At 38.9% G+C, this 24539-nt stretch overlaps 1 protein-coding gene across 1 annotated transcript in view; it reads left to right on the top strand.

Moving 5' to 3' along the window:
• The window catches only part of dlgap4a (discs, large homolog-associated protein 4a), a 169569-nt gene that overhangs the window by 111503 nt on the left and 33527 nt on the right, over positions 1-24539 (top strand). The window contains exons 3-5 of the mRNA XM_084098390.1: positions 19112-19476; positions 21510-22355; positions 24207-24436. Coding sequence (XP_083954516.1) covers positions 19183-19476; positions 21510-22355; positions 24207-24436 — 1370 coding nt within the window. The 5' untranslated portion in view covers positions 19112-19182. The remainder of the gene's footprint in view (positions 1-19111; positions 19477-21509; positions 22356-24206; positions 24437-24539) is intronic.

The following is a 24539-nucleotide window of genomic DNA, read 5'->3' as shown; positions in this document are numbered from 1 at the left end:
TGCTGCAAACCAGAGTTTTGAACAATGACTAATTGGATCACTTTTGGCTTAGTTTTGCATTAACGCCTGTGAAATATCATCCCAGCCTGTGAAATGCTATACTTGACATGCAAATGAAATAATGAGATAAATAACTTGTCAAGTGTTGCTTCCCTTATAAAAAAAAGCTGCCTCATTGCTAGGGTGTTGCTAGACTGTTCTGAGTGATTGTCATATATATTTCTTGCTTACTCTATACCAGGGATAGGCAACTCCGGTCCTGGAGGGCCACTGTCCTGCAGAGTTTAGCTCCAACCCTAATTAAACACACCTGAATAAGGCAATCCGTGTTTTCAGGATTACTAGATAGATACAGGCAGGTGAGTTTTTATCAGGGCTGAAGCTAAACTCTGCAGGACACTGGCCCTCCAGGACTGGAGTTGCCTATCCCTGCTCTATACTGTATATAATATTGCTTTTTGTATAAATATATACAGTGTATGGACTCAGCAGCTCGGGTTGAGTTAGGCAGGTCATTCCACCAGCAGGGAACAAGGTGAAGGTTTGTGAAAGTGATTTTGTGCCTCTTTGAGATGTCACAACAAGACGACTTTCACTTGTAGAACACAAGCTTCTGGAGGGCGCATAAGTCTAGAGTAATGAGTTTAGGTAAAAGGGAGCAGAGCCAGTGGTTGTTCTGTAGCCAAGCATCAATGCCTTGAATTTGATGCGAGTGGCAACTGGCAACCAGTGCAATTTTGTGAGGAGAGGTGTGACGTGCTCTCTTCGGCTCGATAAAGATCGCTCTAGCTACAGCATCTGCATCAGTTGCTAAGGTTTGACAGTGCAAGCTGGAAGACCTGCCAAGAAAGCATTACAATAGTCCAGTCTGGATAGAACAAGAGCTTGGACAAGGAGTTGCGTAGCATGCTCTGATAGGAAGGGCCTGATCCTCCTGATGTTGTGTAGGGCAAATCTGTAGGACCGGGCAGATCTAGCAATGTGGTCTGTGAAGATCAATTGATCATCAATCACAACTCCAAGGTTCCTGGCTGACCTTGATGGAGTTATGGTTGATGAACCCAGCTGAATGGATTAGTTGTGGTGTAGTGTTGGGTTGGCCGGGACCACAAGCAACTCTGTCTTCGCAAGGTTTAGTTGAAGGTGGTGGTCCTTCACCCAGCCAGAAATGTCTGTCAGGCAGGCTGAGATACGAGCAGCAACCGTCGGATCCTCTGGTTGGATTGAGAGGTAGAGTTGTGTGTCGTCAGCATAACAGTGATAGGAAAAAACAGGTTTCTGAATGACAGATCCTAGTGATGACTGTTGATGGAGAAGTGGTCCCAGCACTGAGCCCTGAGGCACTCCAGTAGCTAGATGTTGCGACTTAGACACCTCACCCCTCCACTGATTATAAGCCTGGATGTATAGATTAAAATCTCTGAATATTAAAGGTAGGCTAAATTGTACTGGAATATATATTTATAAATCCTGACTATATAAATGCAAATCTGAATATATTGTCTACATCTCAAAATGAATACATCTTTATGATCTGGCACATCATTATACTGTAGATATTGGCAACATCTGTATGTATTTGCTCTTTGATACCAAAAATCACAAAACACATTTTATTTGATATATTTATTTTATTTCACAGAACAAAGTTATGAAATATAACTGCAGACAGCAATTTGTTCAAAAAAAGTTTTTGTTTTATCTAATTGCTCAGGGTCCCATAGAACATAATGCTAAAGACCTCTAAGAAATTTTATTTCAGTAGGAAAAATGTTCCTGAAATATAACCTGACTTCTAGTAGGAGTCGTAGTGAAATCGTATAATCTGCTAAAATAGAAACTAGTGAGTATGATGAACTTGCTTGACGAATGAAATTTGAAGAGAAAGAGTAATGTTTCAAGGCCTAAGTTCATGCATGCATTTGCAAATTTTGAACTCATGGTGGCGCTGTAGAGTTTGAGTGGAAGATGCCAAAGTTGGTCTGAGAACTTTTCAGTCCATTCCCAATTCGTGAGCTTTTGTAGACTACAAGAAAACTGATTTACTCTTTTGTTATAAGTTGAACTCATTTCACCCAGTCAATTGAGTCATCAAAAGTCTCTAGTGGTTGTATTGTCATATATGTTTTTATTTTTGAACAGTAAGTCTAAATGTTTTTTTACCTCAGTTACACAGGAAGGCTCATTGAAACTCTTAAATACCAAAACAAAGGCACACATTTCTAATTCTTTTGAGATAGAGAAAAGGCTGCATGAAACCAAACATGATCCCTGAACAAAAGCAAGCAGACCAGGCTTGAAGAAATGTGTTATAATCTATAATATAATACAGCAAGAGACAGATAACCATAGGAGCATACGTCACCACCGAAGACACCAGCACGATCTGAATGATCCGGAAAGCCTTGACTTTATCCCGGTTCACTCCATCTTTCTTCTTGACGTCTTCACCCGGACCAGGACGCTTCAGAGCCTTCAGGACCATCAAGCAAGTGAACACTTTCATGATGAGTAAAGTTAAGTATTCTGGCAAAAGTAAGACGTTGAAGTCAATGACTCCCATTCCAGTCAAAAGGCATGAACAGAAGATTAAAATCCATCCGATGGCGGAAATGGTGATCCGGTATTTTATGGGTTTGAGCTTCAGGAAGGTCACAGGATGGAGAACGCCTATGTAACGCTCCACACAGGTGAAGGTTTGAAACAGAGGACGACCGACCAACAGCAACAGGCCAAAACAGAATGTAATGAGCTTACAATCAGAGCAACTGAAGAAGTACTGTTTGACTAGAAAAGCATAGCAGAAGTTGAAGATGACCTCGATGAGTGATGTGTTGAAAACGAAGACTTCGAGAGACTGTCCTCGGATCATTTCTTTCATGCTCAGCCACAGGATGTAACAGTGAGCCGGCAAACCAAGAACCAGGTTTGTGCCGAAACAGAAGGCAATGAAATTGAAAGGTAAATTGTGGCATTCGCTGGAGTTCTTTGCGAAAATAGCTGTTCGGCATGTTGAAATGTTTGTCGCCGCTGACATGATCACACCTGGATGTTTGGAAGTTGAATGGAAATCAATGAGAAGTTGGATGGAAAACAGCGTTAAAGAACATTAAAACAACTGTAAAATTGATACGTTACCTCACAAAGAGAACCGTTCCGGTTAAATGTGAGACTGAATGGGGTTTGTTTCTAATACTGCAAGATCTGCTTTATAATTTTGATTGGATTATCTTTGACTTAGTTTTGCATTAACGTCTGTGAAATATCACGCAAGCCTGTGAAATGCAAATGAAGTATCACTGATATGCATCATTCATTACTGATATGCATCACATCATTCATCACTCATTTTGTTGAGTGGAAGTGATCCTTCCATGCAAAACTTGCTGGTTGCCAGAAATGGCATACTAACATACTACTCTTGGAATTTCTTGCCTACTTTTACTATCATTATATGGCAGAATTAGCACGCTCTCCCGAATTCAGACATTGCATCAGTATCATTTAGTCGCTAAGATGTTGCTAGGTGGTTGCAAGTCAAAAGACCCCACACCCAGATATTGTGCTCAGGTCCCTCCTTCTGTGTAAGTCTGTGGGATTTTACACAAGCCTGAGTTTGGAATCACACCTGACACCTGCGTGTCTGTCCGTTTATGTTAATGAGTTAATGTTGTTTCTATCCTGTCAAACATTACTGAAAACTGAGTAGCTCAAGATTTTGACTTTTGACTAAGAGTAAATTAATAATTTTCTGTGTATATATATATATATATATATATATATATATATATATATATATATATATAGAAACAATAACAATATATCAATATTATTATTAGTAATAATAATTGTTTTACAAAAAACAATATTTTATTTTGTCCATGTATATTGCTTAGCAAACGTTTTTTACACATTTTTGTAAATCTAGACCGAGATACAGTTTGGGAATTTTTTTTAATTATTTTTTTTTATATAAATTGTTAATGCGTTTTAGTGAGAGGGGACCCTGTTTATGCACTTTTATTGTAATTTGGAGTGAGTTTTGACTTTTGTATGTTCTGTATAGTACATGGAATTGTTTTGTTTAAATGGAAATTTTTCATGATTTGACAAGGAAATAAGAGTGTGGCGAGCAATGTAAAATGTATGGATTCGTGTGAGAGAGCGGCACGAGGCCAGTGGCGTGATTACTGATGAGCGACACCTGCGCGACACACCTGTCCTCGCTTGCTCTTCACTGTCATCGCTCCTCCGTTATGCTTCCGCTCCTCCATGAGAGATACGAGACCGGTGCGTCGCGCAGGTGTCGCTCATCAGTAATCACGCCACCGGCCTCGTCCTGCTCACCACAAAGAGGCTTTACATGCTAAAGTGATGATGTTAGGTGCAGAGTGAAGTGAAAAAGTGGCGGCAACCGCAATATGACAAAAGAAACTGATGTTGATCTGTTTTATAACATGTATCTCAACACTCCTGACATTAGCACTGACTGCAAACTCTGAAAAATAATGCTTCTTTATTGGCATCGATGGTTCCCTTGAGCACAAAAGGTTCTTTATAGTGGAAAAGGGTTCTTAAGATTTTTAGAATGTTCATCTTCACACTAAGAAAAAAAAGGTTATTTTTAAGAACTGTTCACTGAACAGTTCTTTGAGGAACCAAAAACGGTTGTTCTATGTGAAAATTCCCATTTGGAAACTTTATTTTTAATAGTGCAGGGCACAGCATCAAAGACGCAATCTGGTTAAACTCTCTCTCTCTCCCCTTCCAAATTATAATTATCATCCACAAAGATGCTGAACGCATGGAGCCTTCAAAGGACAGGAAATGACATGACAGTTTGGACGCCTCTGGTCCTCTACTTCACTCGTGGGCTGAAACACTTGAGGACTGTGACAGGCTCTGAGAGCTCTTGCTGTATATTATCAGTGGAAGGATTTCATTATTTAATATTATATATTTCTGAGATTAGCAAGGAGGAAAAGATTATACAATCAAGGTTCTTAAGGTTTAAAGGTGTTTTGGAACATTATTTGCTCTGAAGAACTGCATGACGTCAGGTCCTCCTCCACAAAAAAAAAAAAAACCTTCCTCAAAGCTTCTTACTTATGAAGTATGACTAGTTTTATTGCTAAGTTTGGCCACAATCTTTTATTACTGTATGAGCAATTTTAGATTATTTTAACAGTATATATCACGTTAATATATCAAGTTATATATATCAAGTTAATCTTCCTGAAAATCAACAAAAAAATGGTCTCAGGGATTATCATCATAAAAAATAAATAATAAAACTATAAACTAAACTATAAAAAAAAAACTATTGACATCCATTCAAAAGTACCAGATTTTTATTTTTATCTTTTTTGCAATCATCATTTAAAGATTCCTATCTGCAGTCGCATATAAAATATTCTAAAATATATTTATTTATATATAAAAAATATATAATATATATCATTTTATAATATAATTTATATATAAATATGTGGGGGTTTTTTTTCCTGTATTTGACCTCTTGCATAAAACATTTTGAATCTCAGAGCAAATAGGTTTGTTTTGAGATATTAAATATTGTGCAATGGCTGTAAAATAGCAAGATGCATATTTTTTAGATATATATCGCCCAGCTCTACCCCTTAAAGGCCCCCTGAAATCAAAATGCACTTTTTTTAGCTTTTAGTATGAATATGTTAGACTTAAGGTTATGAGTAAGCTGGTGTGTTTCCAAAACAATGACAACATTTGCATTTAGGAGATATGAGCATTCAAAACTTAGTCTCACTTCCGCTAAAATGGATCACGGGTTTTTATGACATCACCGCGGACTTCAGCTTCTCATCACATCTTCTGTCCAATCAAATGCTCTCTAGAATCTAAAGCTCCGCCCCCTATGTTATAAACACCACCTGGCCAAAGCTACCTTTGACACATTAGAGCAATATAGGTTTGAGATGTGTGTTCGGTTGCTCAAACGCTCGAGTTTTATTCCGTTTCCCAACTGTACGTTGGTTAAGAATGAAAAGGCTAGAACTTATTCACACCTCTACTATTGAATCCAACGTATCATCAGTGCTCAGTGCCATTCAATATGTCCCGCTTTAGCTTCATGTTTCATTGGAAATATGTCATCATACGTCATACGTCAACGCATCATACAAAGCTGCACGTTCCAATGCACTTCAGTGGGTCTTTAACATCTTAGTCAGACTAGTTAGAGTCCTGAAAGGAATGTTCCACTGGAAATCCGTCGGCATTGAAATGTGTTCGACAAACAGAGAAAATGAGGAAGGCGAGTTTTCTTGTGCAACTCTCACACTCTCAAAGCAGCCATTTCTCACACTTTCACACGTCCAGCGCCAAACCACACACACACACACATCTGAGTCATCAGCCTCACAGGGACGTGTGACATCTCTGTTTTTCTGTCATTCTCACAACTTCTCCTCTCGGGCTCGTGTTGGGCACGTGAACGGAGGGTTTCTGCGGTCTTATCTCGCAGGGTTTGATCGTTATGTTAGTGATCGTCCGTGGAGCCGAGAGAGAGAGAGAGAGAGAGAGAGAGAGAGAGAGAGAGAGAGAGAGAGAGAGAGAGAGAGAGAGAGAGAGAGAGAGAGAGAGAGAGAGAGAGAGAGAGAGAGAGAGAGAGAGAGAGAGAGAGAGAGAGAGAGAGAGAGAGAGAGAGAGAGAGAGAGAGAGAGAGAGAGAGAGAGACACCCTTTGACCCTTTGCTCTGGGAAGGACTTCTGTGTTCAGTATTCCGACACGCATTAAAATGAATCTTGAAATCATTTTATTCTAGATCAACACTCTCCATAATTTAATACACTGATTTAAATGTTCGGGGTTGATTTATTTTTATGATATATTTAATGTTTTTAAAGTCTGTTCTGCTCACCAAAGGCTGAATTTATTTGATCAAAAATACAGTAAAAACACACACTAAAAAAAAACAGCATGGTTGTTTTTAACCCAATTTTGGGTCAAATTTGGATGAACCCAACCGTTGGGTTAAAAAAGTTAATTACAAAAAATGTAACCCAATGGCTGAGTTTGTCTAGCCTGCAAATCCAGAGTTCTCACGAGAGCACAAGTTGAATTTGCTCAGCGAGTTACTCTGGTGTCGAGTAATGATGCTCATTAAATACGCCCCTCGATCTGAGCTGCACCAATCACATCGGGTTATCTGATATAGGCGGGCCAGAGGCGAGATGACGACAGCACTGTGACGTCGAAGTCATTAGTAAACATTGCAAGATGGCTATGGATGAACACCAGTTGTTTGAAACGGCTTTGGCCGCTACAATGAACAAGTTAGACTTGGCTTTTTATCTAAAAGAGGAACAGAAGACGCCACTCGAATCCTTCCTTTGCAAGAAGGGTGTTTTTGCTGTTTTGCCGACCGGATACGGCAAGAGTCTAATCTACCAGTTAGCTCCCCTGGTAGCTAGCGTATGGGGCTTGTTGTGATTGGTCGTAGTGTTATCCAATTGCGTGCAGTGAGATTTTCTAATGCATGCTTGGTGCCGCCCCTCGAGCTGGCCGATTTTCATTAGTCGATGCCAGACCATTAATCTTCCAGATTTAGGTCTGGATTTCCAGGCTAGGGTTTGTCCATATTTGACTTAAATTTGGGTTGAAACAACTCTGCATTTTTTGAGTGCATTTCTCAATATAGTTATTGAAACCTTGCTTAATATTTCTAGTGGAAACCATGATATAGCCTATATAGATTCCACACTTAATGATTCCATATAGAAGAGTTTATTATGTGCAAAAGAGCAAGAAAAGCCCTGTTTTCCTCTTTATTGTGGTTTTGTAGTTCTGTGTCAGTAGAAGCTTCATATAAAATGTGACCTGTGTCTTCAGGATCATGTAGTTCTGCATGTATTCAGTCTACACACATCTGGCAGATGCTCTCGTTCATCAGTCGGTGAAGTGAACGTCCTCCTCCTGTCCTTCACTCTTCTCCTCCACAGGAAGTGGTTGAGAGCCAGTGTGAAGCGTGATGAACGACCGCAGAGTCTGGTGTGTGCCGGCTCGTCCTTGTACCTGGGAGGTCGTGCTCAGTTCATGACAGTGATTATTGGTGTTAAGTGCTTGAAAGTGGATCACGAGCAGTACAGAGAGATTCACAGACAGACCCGCTCAAGAACTGCAGCAGAGTGACAAGAATGTCGTATCTATAAGAATGGCTTATTTAATATTAATGTGGCAAGTTGTTTCAAACCACAGTTATGCTATTGAATTATAATATTTGTGAAAGAAGTGTTTGTTGTAATTTTTTGGTATTGATACATTTAATTATTAGGGTTCACATCTTCATGGAACACCTTGAAATATCAGGGAATTTTAACATTTTGTTTTACAGGCCTGGAATAATAATGGAAATTTCTATAGTGAAAACATACACTGCTGTTCAAAATTAATACTTATATTTAGCAAGGATGCATTGAATCGATCAAAGGTGACAGTAAAATATAATGTTACATAATATTTCATACAAATGCTGTTCTTTTGAACTTTATATTCATCCGGGGGAAAAAAATTATCTCACATTTTTTACACACACACATTTTCAGCCTTGGTGAGCAGAAGAAACTTCTTTCAAAAACATTAAAATTGAACAGTTTAGTGTTATTTATATTTATAGTTTTTTCATTAGTGATTTAATTTTTTTAAATAAAAATCCTCATCCAAATCACAATAATATTAATAATTTTAGTGTTTATAACCCTTCAACAAAAAAATAATCAAATATTCTGCCTCTTAAATAAATGTATGGCTGTGTTTATTTATTTTATTGTTTTTATGGTATGGGTTTGTTTTTTTTTTGGTAAAAAAAATCTTAGGGTAAAATAATTGTTTTATGTTTCTTGATTTGTTTTATTTGTATTATATGCTCTGTATAAAGTATGTATTTTATGTCTTTTATTTATTTTTCTGTACAGCACTTCTGTTGTTTTAAAGTGCTTTATAAATTGTTTGATTGATTGATTGATTGATTGATTGATTGATTGATTTCATCAAAATCAAACAATCTGCCTCTTAAACAACTTTATGGCTGTGTGTGTTCTTGGTGAGTGTCAACCAGCTGTTTAGTCATTGTTTTCAGCTACTGTTGTTAATAACACAGCTTTTCAAAATCTAAGCTGTAAACGTATATATTAAAATTCATTAGCAATGGGAGACAGAAGCTCTGGAGGGTGAGCTTGACCTTCAGACCGGGCCAAAACAATGTGCAATAGTGATGCTTGTCTTTGCAAACACCACTAACAATGTAAACTATAGTTTTAGCAGCTGCAGGCGTCTTTTCAAGGTCTCAATGAGTGTAAGATCTGCTGTCAGGCGCATTTTAATAAAGGCCGAATAATGAATGAGCTGCAGTGGCGTTCAGTCCTTCAGTCATAAATGCAATCAGTGAGGAACAGAAGCGGCTCCTGTTAAGTGGCGGTTACAATGACGGAAGTCTTTTGTGTGCCATTCAGATATAGAACAGATGTGTTTGATGCCTCAACCGAGCGGAGGAAGCTCACTTATTTCCTAATGAATTTCAACTCGACTCCAACGCTTCACAAGCACTGCCATCTTGAAAGTAAAAAAAAAGGATGTTTTTGGTGTCCTGGTGCGACGCTATGAAGGAATAGATTGTATTAGGGCTGCAGGATTTGGGTGGGGGGGTGGGGGGGAATGTATGGATTCGCATATGTTTACTTCGAATTTCTTTAGAGAGAGGTATTATTTTTCCTACACTGAACTCACCCTTTAAGTCAGATGTCTTCACCAAAAACAAATCATCCTGCTGTTTCTGGAAAGCTTGACAGCTGAGGTAGGCTGTGTTCGAAATCGCCCCCTATACCCTCCTTTACTGTTCTCTACATTAATATAGTCCACTTGAAGGAGTGAATGAAAACGAGTGAGTGAATCCGGACACTGAGTGCGCTGGAAGGGCTACCAACTTAGCAAACTGGCAGCTCCAGTAGTAATTAAAGTCCCCCTGTGGTGAAAATCCAGCTTTTTAATGTTGTTTATGTGTCTATGTGGTGTTTTTAATCTGCTTTAAGTCAAATTCATAAGTCGACAGCATTGCTGAGTATTTTCTCCTTAAAACTGCAGTGAACCAAAGACAGTCTCAAAAACACGCTTTGAAATCACTGGTGTTTCTGACGTCACAAACTACCTGGTAACCAATCAGATCAACGTGTGATCGTCAACCAGTGGATCTCTGAGCTGAGTGAGTGAGTGAAGGCGGGGCTCATTTGCATATTCATAGAACCGCGTATACTAAATGAGGCAAGGGTGTAGAGTTACATTCAAGATATTTGAAGACATGAAGATTTTTTTTTCAAGGAAAAAACATTTAAATATGTCATTTTGGTGATTAAAGATGAGTTTTAAGGCATAAAAAGATTGACTACTGGGGGACTTTAAAGATTTATTTTCATCTGTGTCGTGGAAACTAGCATCTGTAAACTTTTTTATTTAACAATTTAATAATCAGCAAAAAAGAATTTATACCTTTATAATATTACACAGTACCCCATTGGACCAGTGGCTTGAAAAATTTGGCACAACTGTCACAGTGCATTATGGGTATTCTCTAGCCAATGATTGTTCATCGTCTGTACATTGTGGGATTGAATGAGTGCACTCCATAATGTCACAGCCACTACAAATTTACATTTACATTTATGCATTTGGCAGACGCTTACATTGCATTTCAAGGTACACATTTTACATTCTTATCAGTTCTTGCTTTCCCTGGTAATCAAACCCATGACCTTAGCGTTGCAAGCTCCAACGCTCTACTGTTTGAGCTAGCAGGAAATTGCTGGGGCGATTTCGGACTCAGCCATAGTGTTGGGGCGTCCCTGTCTGATTCAACACTCCCTATCAAACACCAAAGCACTCAAGGAGGTCATCCTCATTTTCAATCTTATGAAATATCTCCACGACAGCAATTTGGATCACACCAGGGTTATGTTTACCACCAGATGAAGTTTGTCCATAAGGGAATACGGCTCTGTTTAGCCTTTGACTGACACTTCCAGATGGTTTGAACACACAGCCTCTTCACTAAACATTAGCCGTTAACACCATTACCACCACGTTCACCACAATTTCATATTCACCCCACCTTCCACTTATGACTTTTGAAGCCTTATACCTCTCCCCTCTCTCCTCTCACTCCACCGAGCCTGATAAGCATTACTGTCACGAACACACAGCTCTCGCTCTCTCCTGTGTCTCTTCACTCTCTCACCCTACGCCAATCAGCCCGCCTTCATAAGTCACTCAGTCATGGTCTCCCATTGGGATTCAGACTGCTCACCTGCAGTCCATAACGATTGCTGCAAGGCAAGCTACAGTGCATGCATTTGTGCATTTCACCACATGGTGGCGCTGTAGAGTTTGAGTGGCAGATTGGAACTTTTAGTGGCTGTGTACTCAAAGAAGACTCATTTTCAAAAGATATCAAGTACAGTTTTGTGTGGGACTTGATTTTGAAGTTGCTCTCTACATAAACATTTAGAATAATCAAAAGTATTGTAAGCCTCTGGGTTGTTTTGTCAGATATGCTATTACTATTGACCTTATGAAAGCTAAATGATTGACAGCGCAAATAGTCAATCAATTCGCTGCACTGAGAAGCCTTGTTGCTATCAGTCATTTTTAAAGATTACTGAACACATACAAACCTCTTTTTTTTAATCAAATTCCTTTAACTATTGTAAAAAAAAGGTGTTGTTTTTGGCAAATATATTTTTTATATAATCCAGAGTGGCTAGTTGATTGAGTTTTGTTTTGTTCAATTCCCGAAACGATCCAGTAATCTTGAAAAATGCAAGCCAACTAATTTTCCATGATTGTATGATGTTTTTTCCATTAACCGTCTGGTGCTGTTCGCTAATTTTTGGCTGAAAAATTATTTTACTTAATCGGAATGGTACGAAACTTTTGGCATTTGCTGTGTGAACACACACACACACACACACACACACAAATCATGGACATGATTCAAAAAGGTTAAGTGGTCCTGAAAATAATACTCACACTTAAAACACTCAGAAATGACACATTTGAAACGAATGGGAAGCGAATTTCATCTAGTGGAAGCGTTTGGTACTGCGCCCAAACTAAATCTTACTGAAAGCTCATTTTTGGAGATTATGGAAAACAACTTGTTCAGATTTATGGCTTTGGTTTTCTCACAGTTTTAGAGTAAAACATGTTTTAGCAAATACATTTTTATTCATAATAAATAAATAAAACTAACTTTTATTTCTAACTTCTAAAACCTTTTTTTTAATTTTCTACTTTTTAAAAACTTTTTTCACTTCAGCAATAATCTGCCAAGTGTTTTCTTTAAAAATAAGTCTGTGCTTCAAAGCATTCGAGATTTACGACAGTTTAAGGGCCAGATTTTTTTCGAACAGCTTGCGGCGCCAGTGCAATCCCCTATTTTGGCGTTAAAGAACTACTGTCAGGATTTACTAAAGACATGCATTGAAAATTTAGCGACGAAAGTCTCCCTAAGACAGTAACTTCACCAAGACATAATGACAATTACATCAGAAATATGATATATATATATATATATACTGTATATATATAAGCACTGTGTCTAATCAGGACCCATAAGCCCTGGGTTGGTCTCACTGAAGGAAATTATCTCAGTTCATCATTCATTGCTCTTTCATATCTCAGCCTTTTGAAACTCTCATCATCCGCTTATGGCAATAATAAGCACTGATCTGGAAACAGTTCGCTCTGCAGTCTCTGCTCTTCCTCATTAGAATAAGCCGAGGAGTCTTAGCCGTCCTGGATCAGTCATTATCTTACAGCCCTGTTCGTAACGTCTATCATTTCCCTGGCCCCTATTTAGTTTGTTAAACGCAGCCATAGATCCATCAAAGGCCCATTAATGACTTTCTAAACCTGACAGGTCCATGTAAGGTTTTAATCATCTCCAGAGGGGATAACTGCTTTAAATGAGCGCCCGCAGATGGTCCATCTCAGTTTCGCACACCATTTGCTTCCTGCCACGGTCACAGGCACAACACTTTAATGAGCTTTCGCACGTGCAATGATTCTTCTGTCAGATTCATCCATCATTCGTTGTGCCGGGGGCGTGGCCAGAGGTGGGGTGGTTGCGGCCTGTTGGGCTGGAGGGGGAGGAGTTACGTGATTGGATTAGGTGTGCTGGAGGTCATGTTTTGACTGGGTAGCTGTGTGTGTGTGTGTGTGTGTGTGTGTGTGTGTGTGTGTGTGTGTGTGTGTGTGTGTGTGTGTGTGTGTAAAAAGCATATTTCTCTATTTGACAGCCCTTTAAAAGTAGCCATGGTAAGTAGACATCTTATTTTTTGCAGCCAACAGATAAAATTATATATTATATTGATAACACTTTACAATAAGGTTCCATTAGTTAACAAGAGCTGACAATGAAAAATACTTTTAAAGCATTTATTAATCTTTGTTAATCGTTAATGGAGATTACATGAACTAACAATGAACAGTTGTCATTTTTATTATTTTTAATATATTAACAAATATTAATAAAATACTGTAACTAATGTATTGCTCAAATGCAAACTGCAATGTACTGTATTGTTAGTTCATGTAAATGCATTAACTAATGCTAACTAATGGGACCTTAAAAAGTTAACATTTTTATATTAATCACAGATACTTTATAGAAGATATATTTATAGAAACTTTTATTGTATTGCAATGATACGAAAATTACACTATTAAGTATTTCAAATAAGTTCCATACTTTATACAGGTTATAGTCTCGATAATGAATTTCTTGCCATTTTTTATGCAAATCGAAAAAATATGTTTTAGCTGCTCAAATAATCAGAAGGAAGGTTTAAAAAATCATGATTGATATAGTTTCTGGTTCGTTCATTATGCTAGAAATGGATAGTCAAGTTTAAAGCAGTGCATTGTTGGATAGATAGGACTTATTTATACATGTCACCAGTGTTACCAAAGTTTATATATATATATATATATATATATATATATATATATATATATATATATATATATTGCATTGCTCCCTAAAAATGTAGCTAATTACGCAGTACATTTTTATGGAAAGAAATGCGTTACGTTACTTTTGCATTACTTTTTCTCATCTGGGCTGGGCTTGCCTGTTTGTTTTTAAATAACAAAAAAGTTATTGTATTTTTGGCAAATGTAAAGGCCCTTTCACACCATGGGCCCTATTTTAACGATCTGAAATGCAAGTGTCAAAGCGCAAGTAACTTTGTGGGCGGGTCTCGGCGCTGTTGCTATTTTCCCGGTGGGATAAATGACTCTTGCGCCCGGCGCAAATCTAAAATGGGTTGGTCTGAAGTAGCTTCATTATTCATAGGTGTGGTTTGGGCGTAACGTGAAATAAACCAATCAGAGCATCATCTCACATTCCCTTTAAGAGCAGACGCGCTTTTTCCTTGGCGTATTGCTATTATAATGGCGGATTTGCCAGGCGTGCACCAGGAGCGGTTCACAGCCGAGGAGAGCAACGCTCTCGTCACGGCCGTAAAAGAGAGAGAAGTGACATTGGGGATGGAGAAACACACCCAAATTAGCTTCGGTTAAACAGGTATATAATAATGTGGGTAAATGTGTAAGCTAGATGTATGCTTTTATAATAAATTATCTATCTATCTATCTATCTATCTATCTATCTATCGTTTGTAATAATATGATTTGCAAAAATGAAAACTGCTGCTTCTGTGTAGATTAGAGAATCAAAGTGTATGCGCGTTGTGCACGCTATACATTATGGTCAAGCATGCGCCCTTAAAATTGCATAATGAACAACGCGCAACGCGCCACTGACTTTAGACTAGGGGCCCTATCTTGCACCCAGCAATTGACTCTGTACACCGACGCATGTATCATTCCTATTTTGCACCCGCGCAAAGCGGACTTTTCCCTCCACAGACGCACGTCGGTTAACTAAGAAATACACTTGCGCTCCCCTGGGCGGTTCAGCGCAAAGAGGAGGCGTGTTCCGGCGCAAACGTTCCCTCGTGCTATTTTACAGGTTTAGAAAACAATTCCGTCACTGACCGAAAAAAAAAACAGTTTAAAGTCAGTGGCGCGTTGCGCATGTTATTCATTATGCTATTTTAAGGGCGCATGCTTGGCCTTAATCAATGTAGCGTGTGCTTTAAGTGTCACAAGCATACACTTTGATTCTCTCATCTACACACAGACGCAGCAGTTTTCATTTTTGCAAATCATACATTATTACGATAGATAGATAGATAGATAGATAGATAGATAGATAGATAGATAGATAGATAGATAGATAGATAGACAGTTTATTATAAAAGCATACCTCTAGCTTACACATTTACCCAAATTATCATACGCCTGTTTAACCGAAGTTAATTTGGGTGTGTTTCTCCATCCCCAACGTCCCTGACGAGAGCGTTGCTCTCCTTGGCTGTGAACCGCTCCTGGCATGCGCCTGGCAAATCCGCCGTTACAATAGGAATCCGCTATAGAACAAGCAAACCTGCTCTTAAAGGGAATGTGAGATGACGCTCTGATTGGTTTATTTCACGTTACGCCCAAACCACACCTATGAATAATGAAGCTACTTCAGACCAACCCATTTTAGATTTGCGTCGGGTGCAAGAGTCATTTATCCCGCCAGTATAATAGCAACAGCGCTCGAGATCCACCCACAAAGTTACTTGCGTTTTGCGCTTGATACTTGCGTTTCAGATCGTTAAAATAGGGCCCTAGGTTTTTTCTGGCCAGTGGCGCAATTGTTTTATGGAACAGTAAAATAGCACCAGGGATTGTTTGCGCCGGAACACGCCTCCTTTTTTGCGCTGAACCGCCCAGGGAGCGCAAGTTCATTCCCTAGTTTAGCGACGTGCTTCTGTGGAGGGAAAAGCGCGCTTTGCGCGGGTGCAAAATAGGAATGAAACATGCGTCGGTGTACAAAGTCAATTGTGCTGGGTGCAAGATAGGGCCCCATAAGTGAAATGAATAAGCCTCAGGCTGAAGGAAAGGCAAATTCACATCTGTACAGTAGAGGACGCAGCTCAGACAAGAATGTTCAGCGCTCTTCAACAATAAAAAACAAAAAATATGGGTGTGGCTTCAACAACCAGATGCATTTACACTTGTCCAGTTTGGTCTGTAATGCGTCTTAAACTTCCTGAAGTGGTTTGAGTGATCAGATTTAAACCTGGTCTTTTCACAATAGGATGGCTATTGGATCAGAGAAAACCCATGAAGTGACCAGATGTAAATAGGCCCATAATGCTCTATTGTATACTGCAAAACCTTAACAAATGGAGTAAGGTCATCTCGATATTGTATGCATACAGAAAATGCATACTGTGCATAGTACAAACTATCTACTGCAGAATTATTCCTATAGTAGCCTATGTAGTAGCCTATGCTGTTTTGACAGTCTTCCTCAGTATGTAGATGTTCATGACATCTGTGTGTTTGCAGTCAGGTGCTGTGTTCGGGATAAAGAGGAGCGCTGGGATAGTGATCACTGAGGCTGTCATCTCAGTGTGATCTGAGGAAGGAAGGACGTCCTGCTGGCATGTGTCCTTGCTTTAAATTCAGGTTTAGGGGTTCAGGGTTGTGAGGCTTTTCTAAGAGATAAACCAAACCCGACTGAATCTGTTTAGATGAAACACATTCTAAAAGTGATTATGATTAGGTTTTGGTGTTTTGGTTTCATTCACAAGATGCATTGGAGTGCATTTAGTGCCCGCCCACTTTTTTAGAGATGTTGGTTCTGTATTTTTTCCATTAATTTCTCCCATAGGGATTTTTAAAAAGTCTTTGTTAATGCGTTATAAGCCATGAACCAAGCCAACCAGCTACGAGGAGAATCATAACATTATTGATTTGAAGCAAAATTATTTGAAAATTGGACAAAAATACAAAGGTAAAGACTGTACTATAATATAATATAAAGATATAGCGGCTTTAGTGAAGGAAAGAACTACAATCCCATGAAGCATTGCAAACAGCATAATCGAATTAAAAACAACTGAGAAATATAAAACTAGTATCAAGTAGTGACAAGTATTTGATACATCAGGCATTTATAATTAGAATATGGAGCTCATGCATTAGTGGATGAAAAAAAAAACACCTCAATTTTATTCGGAGGCCCAAACGGAACAAAAATCTTAAATTTGATGTAGATGCTGATATTTATGGTCAAAAAGAAATGTGAAATTCTGATTGCTTGTATGTAAATCTATGAGATTTCTATAACAGCATAACAGGCTTAAATAAAAATATAAATATCAGTTGTCACTGTCTGCCAATAGTTTTAACACATAGCCTATAATCCAATACAATGCAATGCAATGATGATTGACAGATGAACAAATAAACCTTCCTTAAAAGCCTGATGATCATATTTGATGCTCACATTTGTCTAAAAAAAAAATAATAATAAAAAACTTGTTTAAACCCCAAATGACATGATGGTTATAGTGATTGCATTTTTATTTTAACAGATGACCCAGACAACAACATAGTGTCGGCCCAGATCCGGGCCACATCTGGTAGACTACATGTGGATCCCACCCGTTCCAGATGTGGGTCGACACTATGTTGCTGGATGAAGGTTGATGGAGTGACTTTTCCTCATTGTAGTTTCACATTATCCACACAAAACACGTCTCACCACAGGCAATTTCTTTTTTACTTTCAGCCCGGCATCAGAAGCTCAGTTGGTGGCTCTCAAATTGTGCAAAAATGACTGTCAAGTTTTCTCCTCGCAAACGTGTGTGCTCGCGTGTCTCGCGCCGAGCGCGGGAGAGAGTGCAGCTGCGGGCTGAATGCTAATGAAGTTTTCAGGTTCGTGACTCATCGACTGCGGAGTGCAGTAATGACAGATGAAAACAGCGATGCTTTGCATGCCGACAGAAGCTGGCGTTTTTGTGAATGGCGCTCCGTCGGTTCAGAGTCATTGTCTCGTGCGATTCGGCTCCCGACGAGCACGTGACTCACATATTCAGCTCGAGATGAATGAATGTCGAAGGGAAGAGTGACTCGCACACAACGAGGACGCTAGTTTCATGAATATTGTGCTGCAAAACTTATTGAATGTGAGCATGAGATTCTTTGATTTGGAAGAATTTGCATGCATAAAAACCTTGACAATTTTTTTTATGCACTATGTGCCATTGATTTACTGTGTTCTGTTTTGAAATATTGAAGATGTGCACTCAGAGCTTTGAGCTTTTAAGTCTCACATAGGCAGAGTTTTGACGTGCTGTATAGTGCTGTGTTTAGTGCTGTGTTATATTTATCAGAATAAATAAAACTCTGCCAAATGCATAAATGTTTAAAAAGTGTGCTTGACTGCATGACACAGCTGGATGTGTGCCAAGTTGTTGTAATGCTCATCTCCATTATTTGATCATCATATGATGAATCACTGCACACACACTACCGTTCAAAAGTTTTGGATCAGTAAGATTTAGGCTATTCATGTTTCTAAAAAAAGTCTTCTGCTCCCCAAGGATGCTTTTATTTGATGTTAAACAGTAGCCTATATTATGAAATATCACTACAATTTAAAGTGTCCCTATGCTATTTTAAAGGTTCTTTATTTTGTTTTGGAGTCTCCTACAACAGGTTTACATGCATCCAATGTAAATAAAAAAAAAAGGAAAATAAAAAAACTACTTTCATTTTCTCATAATATACTTTGCAGCATCAGCTCATTTCTCATTGTCTGAAACGGTTTGATCAAGGATTCGGTCTCTCTAAACCCTACCTTTCTGCGAGCTTCTTCTGCTCTGATTGGTCAGATGACCCAGTCTGTTGTGATTGGTCTACTCTGCTCTGATTAGTCAGAGGGATCAGTCTGTTGTGATTGGTCTACTCTGCTCTGATTGGTCAGATGGCCCAGTCTGTTGTGATTGGTTGATCGCTTAATGCGTTTGTCAGAAACAAAACGACCATGACCATATCTGAATTTCAGCACAGTGATACGAATAGTGATAACAATTTACTCTCAGCATGTTCCCATGACAAATAAATTCCATTGGAACTGAGACTGACTTCACATGTGTTTACGCTCTCTGTCCTCTAGGGGTCGCCCTCCAGGGCCGCAGTCTCTCTTCATCTGGGAGCATGTTTTAGGACGGACCCTGCACAGCAACCATGAAAAGCTTAGGGGCCAATCGTAGCCGACATCTGTCAGACACCTGTGACCCCACCGCGGGCCCCCAGGAGCCCTTGTGTCCCTTGGCCCCGGACCCCCACGCCGCCTTCTTCCTAAGCCCCACCGTCAACCATTATGGCACTCTGGATCCTCACCTCCATCATTTTCCCGTTTCCCCCCCGACGACCCTGCAGTCGGACTGCTTGTTGCCTCTAAACAACCAGCTGACCAATAGCAGCACTTTCCCACGCCTGCACTACAGCAACCAGCCGGAGCAGAGCGACTACACGCAGGTACTTATATTTTTTTACCTATGTTCTTACTTCTGTCAGGACCACTATCGTCAAATACGATTGAGAATTAGCTAACAGTGTGGATTGGCGGTATGGTTCTGTCCTGGGCGAGAACTCCCTGCGCATCCATGCAGCCTAGCATGAATAAGAGCAGCAATAACCCCCCTTAGGGTAAACAGAACAGAACCAACATGAATGTATGCAGATATCATTAATGCAAGATTTTAAAGTACAACATAATTCGAGAATTTATTCTGATTCAAGGGGAATCAGAATGCCAAATCCTGACTGACGAGAGGAGGAGCTCGGGATGGAGGAGGGTAATTAGCTCCTGAGAAACGCGATTGCTGCTGATAATACTGAAGGAGCTTATATATGTATACAGTGATAGGCGTTGTATTCCAATAGACGTGGATCAGCTGAGGGTCAGCTGATGCGAGCTTGACTAACGTAACCTGCCAGAACGTCGTTACTGCTATTGTAACAAATCTAATTTCCAGAGAAGTATTAATAAAGTATCTATCTATCTACTAGCATGAGGATTGTGTTGCAAAACATTCTTCAAAAGGATCCTGCGTTAAGGACCGTTCATACTGGATGTGATTTGCAGCAATACAGTGATTAGAAGAAGGAATGTGCAAACCTACAGTACATATTTTTAAGACCGACTAGTCAGTGGTCAATTTACTAATTGGTTTAATGGAAGCACTGTATAGTATAGCCTGGCTTTATCTTCATCTGATCCCAATCAAACACATTATACAGTATGTGTGTTTTTGTATATTATATAAAAACTTTAATATGTAAAATACTGGTATAGAAGTTTGGGGTTGGTGAGAATGTTTTTGTTCATGAAAGAAGTCTCTGCATTTATTTGTTGAAAAATACAGTACAATTTTGAAATATTATTACAATTTTAAATAACTGTTTTCTATTTTATATATATTTAATAATACAGCCACTTGACAACTGCGATAATATCCCCGTTACCGACTTTTCACAAATGTTTTGCGAAGGTCAAAATAGATCTCTAGTTTCCAATTTACAATAATTGTAGTATTGTGCATGTGGCATTTAATACAGTTTACAAATGTCCAATTTTTAACCCACATATAGTAAATGTCTAGTACAGAGGTGCAAAACTGAGAGTTTATTTCCAACCCTGCTTCAACACACCTGTAGTTTTCAAAGAAGCCTGAAGGGTGATGATCTTGATGACCCTCTGGTGGTCTGCGAAAATTTTTACATTTGTTTTATTTATTTTTTATTTTACTTCATCGGAATGGTACAGAACTTGGTAAAGGTTTTGGTAAAAAATCATGGACATGATTCGAACAGGTTAAATGGTCCTGAAAAAATTGTCATACTTGTGCTCCTCGCAGTCAAAAATGAGCACATTGGAAATTAATGGGAGACTAATTTAATCTGGTGAAATCTTTTGGTACTGCGGCCAAACAAAATCTTACTGAAAGCAATTTTTTTAAGATATCAGGCTCAAATTTCTAACATAACTTGTTTGGGAGTAAAACATGTTTTTGAAAATATATATTTCATATAATTGAATACAATATTTTACATTTTTCATATAATAAACGTAAAATTCTGTAACTTTTTTTAAGTTAACTTTTCAGAACTGTTTTTACTTCAGCAATAATCTGCCAAGTGTCATCTTTAAAATGAGATCAAACTTACGTCTGTGCTCTAAAGGTTTCAAGATTTACAACAGTTTAAGTTGAAAATGAAATTTTCAGGTCTATACTCAAAAAGTGAATAAATGGATTATAAATACAGCATACATATAATGAAGTACCATAAAACCATACAAAATATGAAATAAAAAACATTATCCAACTAAAATATAGCACATTAATTTCATTGAAAAAAGAAAAAACAAATTCGGTCACCTTTGACCGACACGCGAAGAGCACCAAAGGGTTAATTAGGATTGAAGCTAAACTGAGTTTTTGATCCCTGGTCTAGTACATCTGCATAATTTTAACGTAATTTCGTGATGATATGGTTTGTCTCCTCAGGGTTGTTTGGCTCAGACAGGCAGTCGCTCTGGTACCCTCACGTCCTCCATGTCCATGGGTTTGGGCTTGGGACTGGGCGCCCCGGCCATGATCAGCAGCGGCACGGCCACCATCTCCTCCGCGGCCGCCGCCAAGATGAACCGGCTCCCGGCAAACCTTCTGGACCAGCTGGAGCGCCACCTACCGCTACAGCGTGACGGGTTTAGCACGTTACAGTTCCACCGGCGCAGCCGCGGCGCAAAGCCGCGCAGCGAGAGTCCCAGCCGCATCCGAAACCTGGTCCAATCCGTCCAGAAACTCTTCGCCAAGTCGCAATCCCTGGAGGGATCGGCGGTTAAAGGAAGCATAACCGCTGGTGACACGGCGAAAACGACCCGGCGAAGCAAAAGCAAAGACCGCGCTAAGACAGAAGGCACCAAACGGCGTCCGCGGCCCAATCTCTCAGGCTTCTGGAGCTCAGATGACGGTTTAGAGGACGATCCACCGACTCAACCCGCCGCCGGGCCGCTAGCAGTGGCGTATCGAAACCCTCTGAGCATGATGACGCTGGGAAGAGCCGTGTCGGACAGTCAAGCGCCACCCAGACTGAATCCGCAAGGCTACAACACCATCGCTGCGCACACTCTCAAATCCTCCAAGAGCAGCGGAGACCTCAAGCCTCAGGGCAGCGTGCCCGCCGGGGGCCAGACGGGGGACAGCGTGCTGGTTAAGAGAGGCTCCTGGTCAACGCTGACCCTCAGCCAGGCCCGACAGGTGCTTCAGAAGGGCTCCGCAACCATCAACCAGACCCTGCTCAAGTCCAAGTCCTGCCACGGACAGGAGATGGTGACCTGCAACTTCCTACAGGTGACATGCAGGAACAAAAGAAAGACAGTTAAAGGCTGGCTGTAGTCAATCATTTCATCCCTTAAAATTCATCTTTAATCACCAAAATTACATATTTAAAAGTTTTTTCCTCGAAAAAAAAAATATTCATGCCTTAAAATAGCTTGAATGTAACTCGACACCCTTGCCTCATTTAGTATACGCGGTTCTATGAATATGCAAATGAGCCCCGCCTCCACTCACTCACTCAGCTCAGAGATCCACTGGTTGACAATCACACGTTGATCTGATTGGTTACAAGGTAGTTTGTGACGTCAGAAACACCAGCGATTTCAAAGCATGTTTTTGGTTCACTGCAGTTTTAAGGAGAAAATACTCAGCAATGGTGTTGAATTATGAATTTATACATTATCTTAAAAAAATTATCTTAAAGCATATTAAAAACACCACATAGACATATAAACAAAATTAAAAGCTTGATTTACACCACAGAGGAATAGTTTAAGGAATAGTACACCCCAAAATGAGAATTCTCTCATCGTTTACTCATTCCAAACCTGTAAGACTTTTGTCGTCAAGTAAGTACGGTTCTGTTTACCATATTTGAGTCCTCTATGTACAATCACTGATCAATGCTGATATGTGAATAAAAGCCTGAATTAAATCTGTTAATTAAATCATATAAAGCGATTGTTTCTCTTCAGAACACTCGGATTGAAGTGCTCGATTCATATCTATTAGTTTTATGATCTCTTTTGAAGCGTCAGAGTTTTGGGTGAACCGACTTTTAATGGAGGCTCAGAAATCTCTCAGAACTAATTAAAAATATCTTCATTTGTGTTCAGAAGATGAACGAATGTCTTACGGGTTTGGAACGAAATGACAGAATTTTCATTTTTGGGTGAACTAACTCTTTTAAGTGCACGAAAAATGGAGAAATAGAAAGATGGATTTCTTGATATTTGAGGCAAATGTTACTAGGATAAGACATACAAGATTTCATAATAGGGTGTTTTTGAATTATAACATTGATTATAATGCCAGATAAGCACTTTATTTCATTTTTATTATACTTTATATATATTTTTAATTGTTAACAGCGAGGTTAACATTTAAAAAAATAATAATCATGTATTACTGTTAAAAATATATTATTCATTTAAACATTTTTTTAAATGTTAATGGTATATATACTTACAAATATTTGCATAATAATAAATACATGTATAATAGTAAATGCAATAAAAAATATACTTGATAATAATTTGTGGTCGTTTTGAATAGCATTTAAAAAACAGAACATATATGTGTGTGATAAGTCCAATAATAATAAATACAAATATTTTAATAATAATAGATACATATTTATTAGAATATGTATATTAGAAATATATATACATTTTTAACCAGTATTTGATTTTACATATAACAACAATATTTGAACAATAATTGAACATATGAATGGCATTTCAAGTGTTATGTTGAAAAAACATCTTATGCATAAAATAATAATAATACCTATTTGTAAAAATATATGATTAATATTTGAGCAGAGTTTTTCAATATTTACAAATATTTGTATGATAATAAATACACAAAGTGCAATAGTAATAATAAATAAAAATATTTCTATACTTATTAATAATAAATACAAATATTTGTCACAAATATCAATTAATATTCGAACTAAAACGGTAAAAAAATAATTTTTAATAATATTTGTTGTCATTCTGGATGACATTTCAACAGTAAAACCAGCATGAATGAAAAGAGCTTGTCACCTGCATTTTATGCTTTATTTCAAAAAGTTTTAATTGAGATCTTTGACCCAGATGCAGATTGTGTGTATTGTAACAGTAAGTGTTTTGGCAGGTGCCTGGAGGTGAGTGGAGCGGGACGCTGGGTAAAGCAGGAGAGATCCCGTGCAGACGCATGCGCAGCGGCAGTTACGTTAAAGCCATGGGAGACGTGGAGGACAGCGAGGACTCAGACGGACCCCCTTCACCCAAACCCTCACCCAAGACCGCAGCTCGACGACAGAGTTACCTGAAGGCCACCCAGCAGTCCCTCAGCGAGCAGCAGCCGCCCCTACCGCCCCGCAGGTGAGTCCCGCAGCAAACACAACATCAGGGGTGAGGGAGCATTTGTCTTCTTTCACACCTGACTTAAAGGGTTAGTTCACCCAAAAATGAACATTCTGTCAGT

This window comes from Abramis brama (assembly GCF_963993115.1).
Source record: "Abramis brama genome assembly, chromosome: 22".
In the NCBI taxonomy this organism is placed as follows: domain Eukaryota; kingdom Metazoa; phylum Chordata; class Actinopteri; order Cypriniformes; family Leuciscidae; genus Abramis; species Abramis brama.
This window is presented reverse-complemented; position numbering and strand designations above follow the sequence as displayed.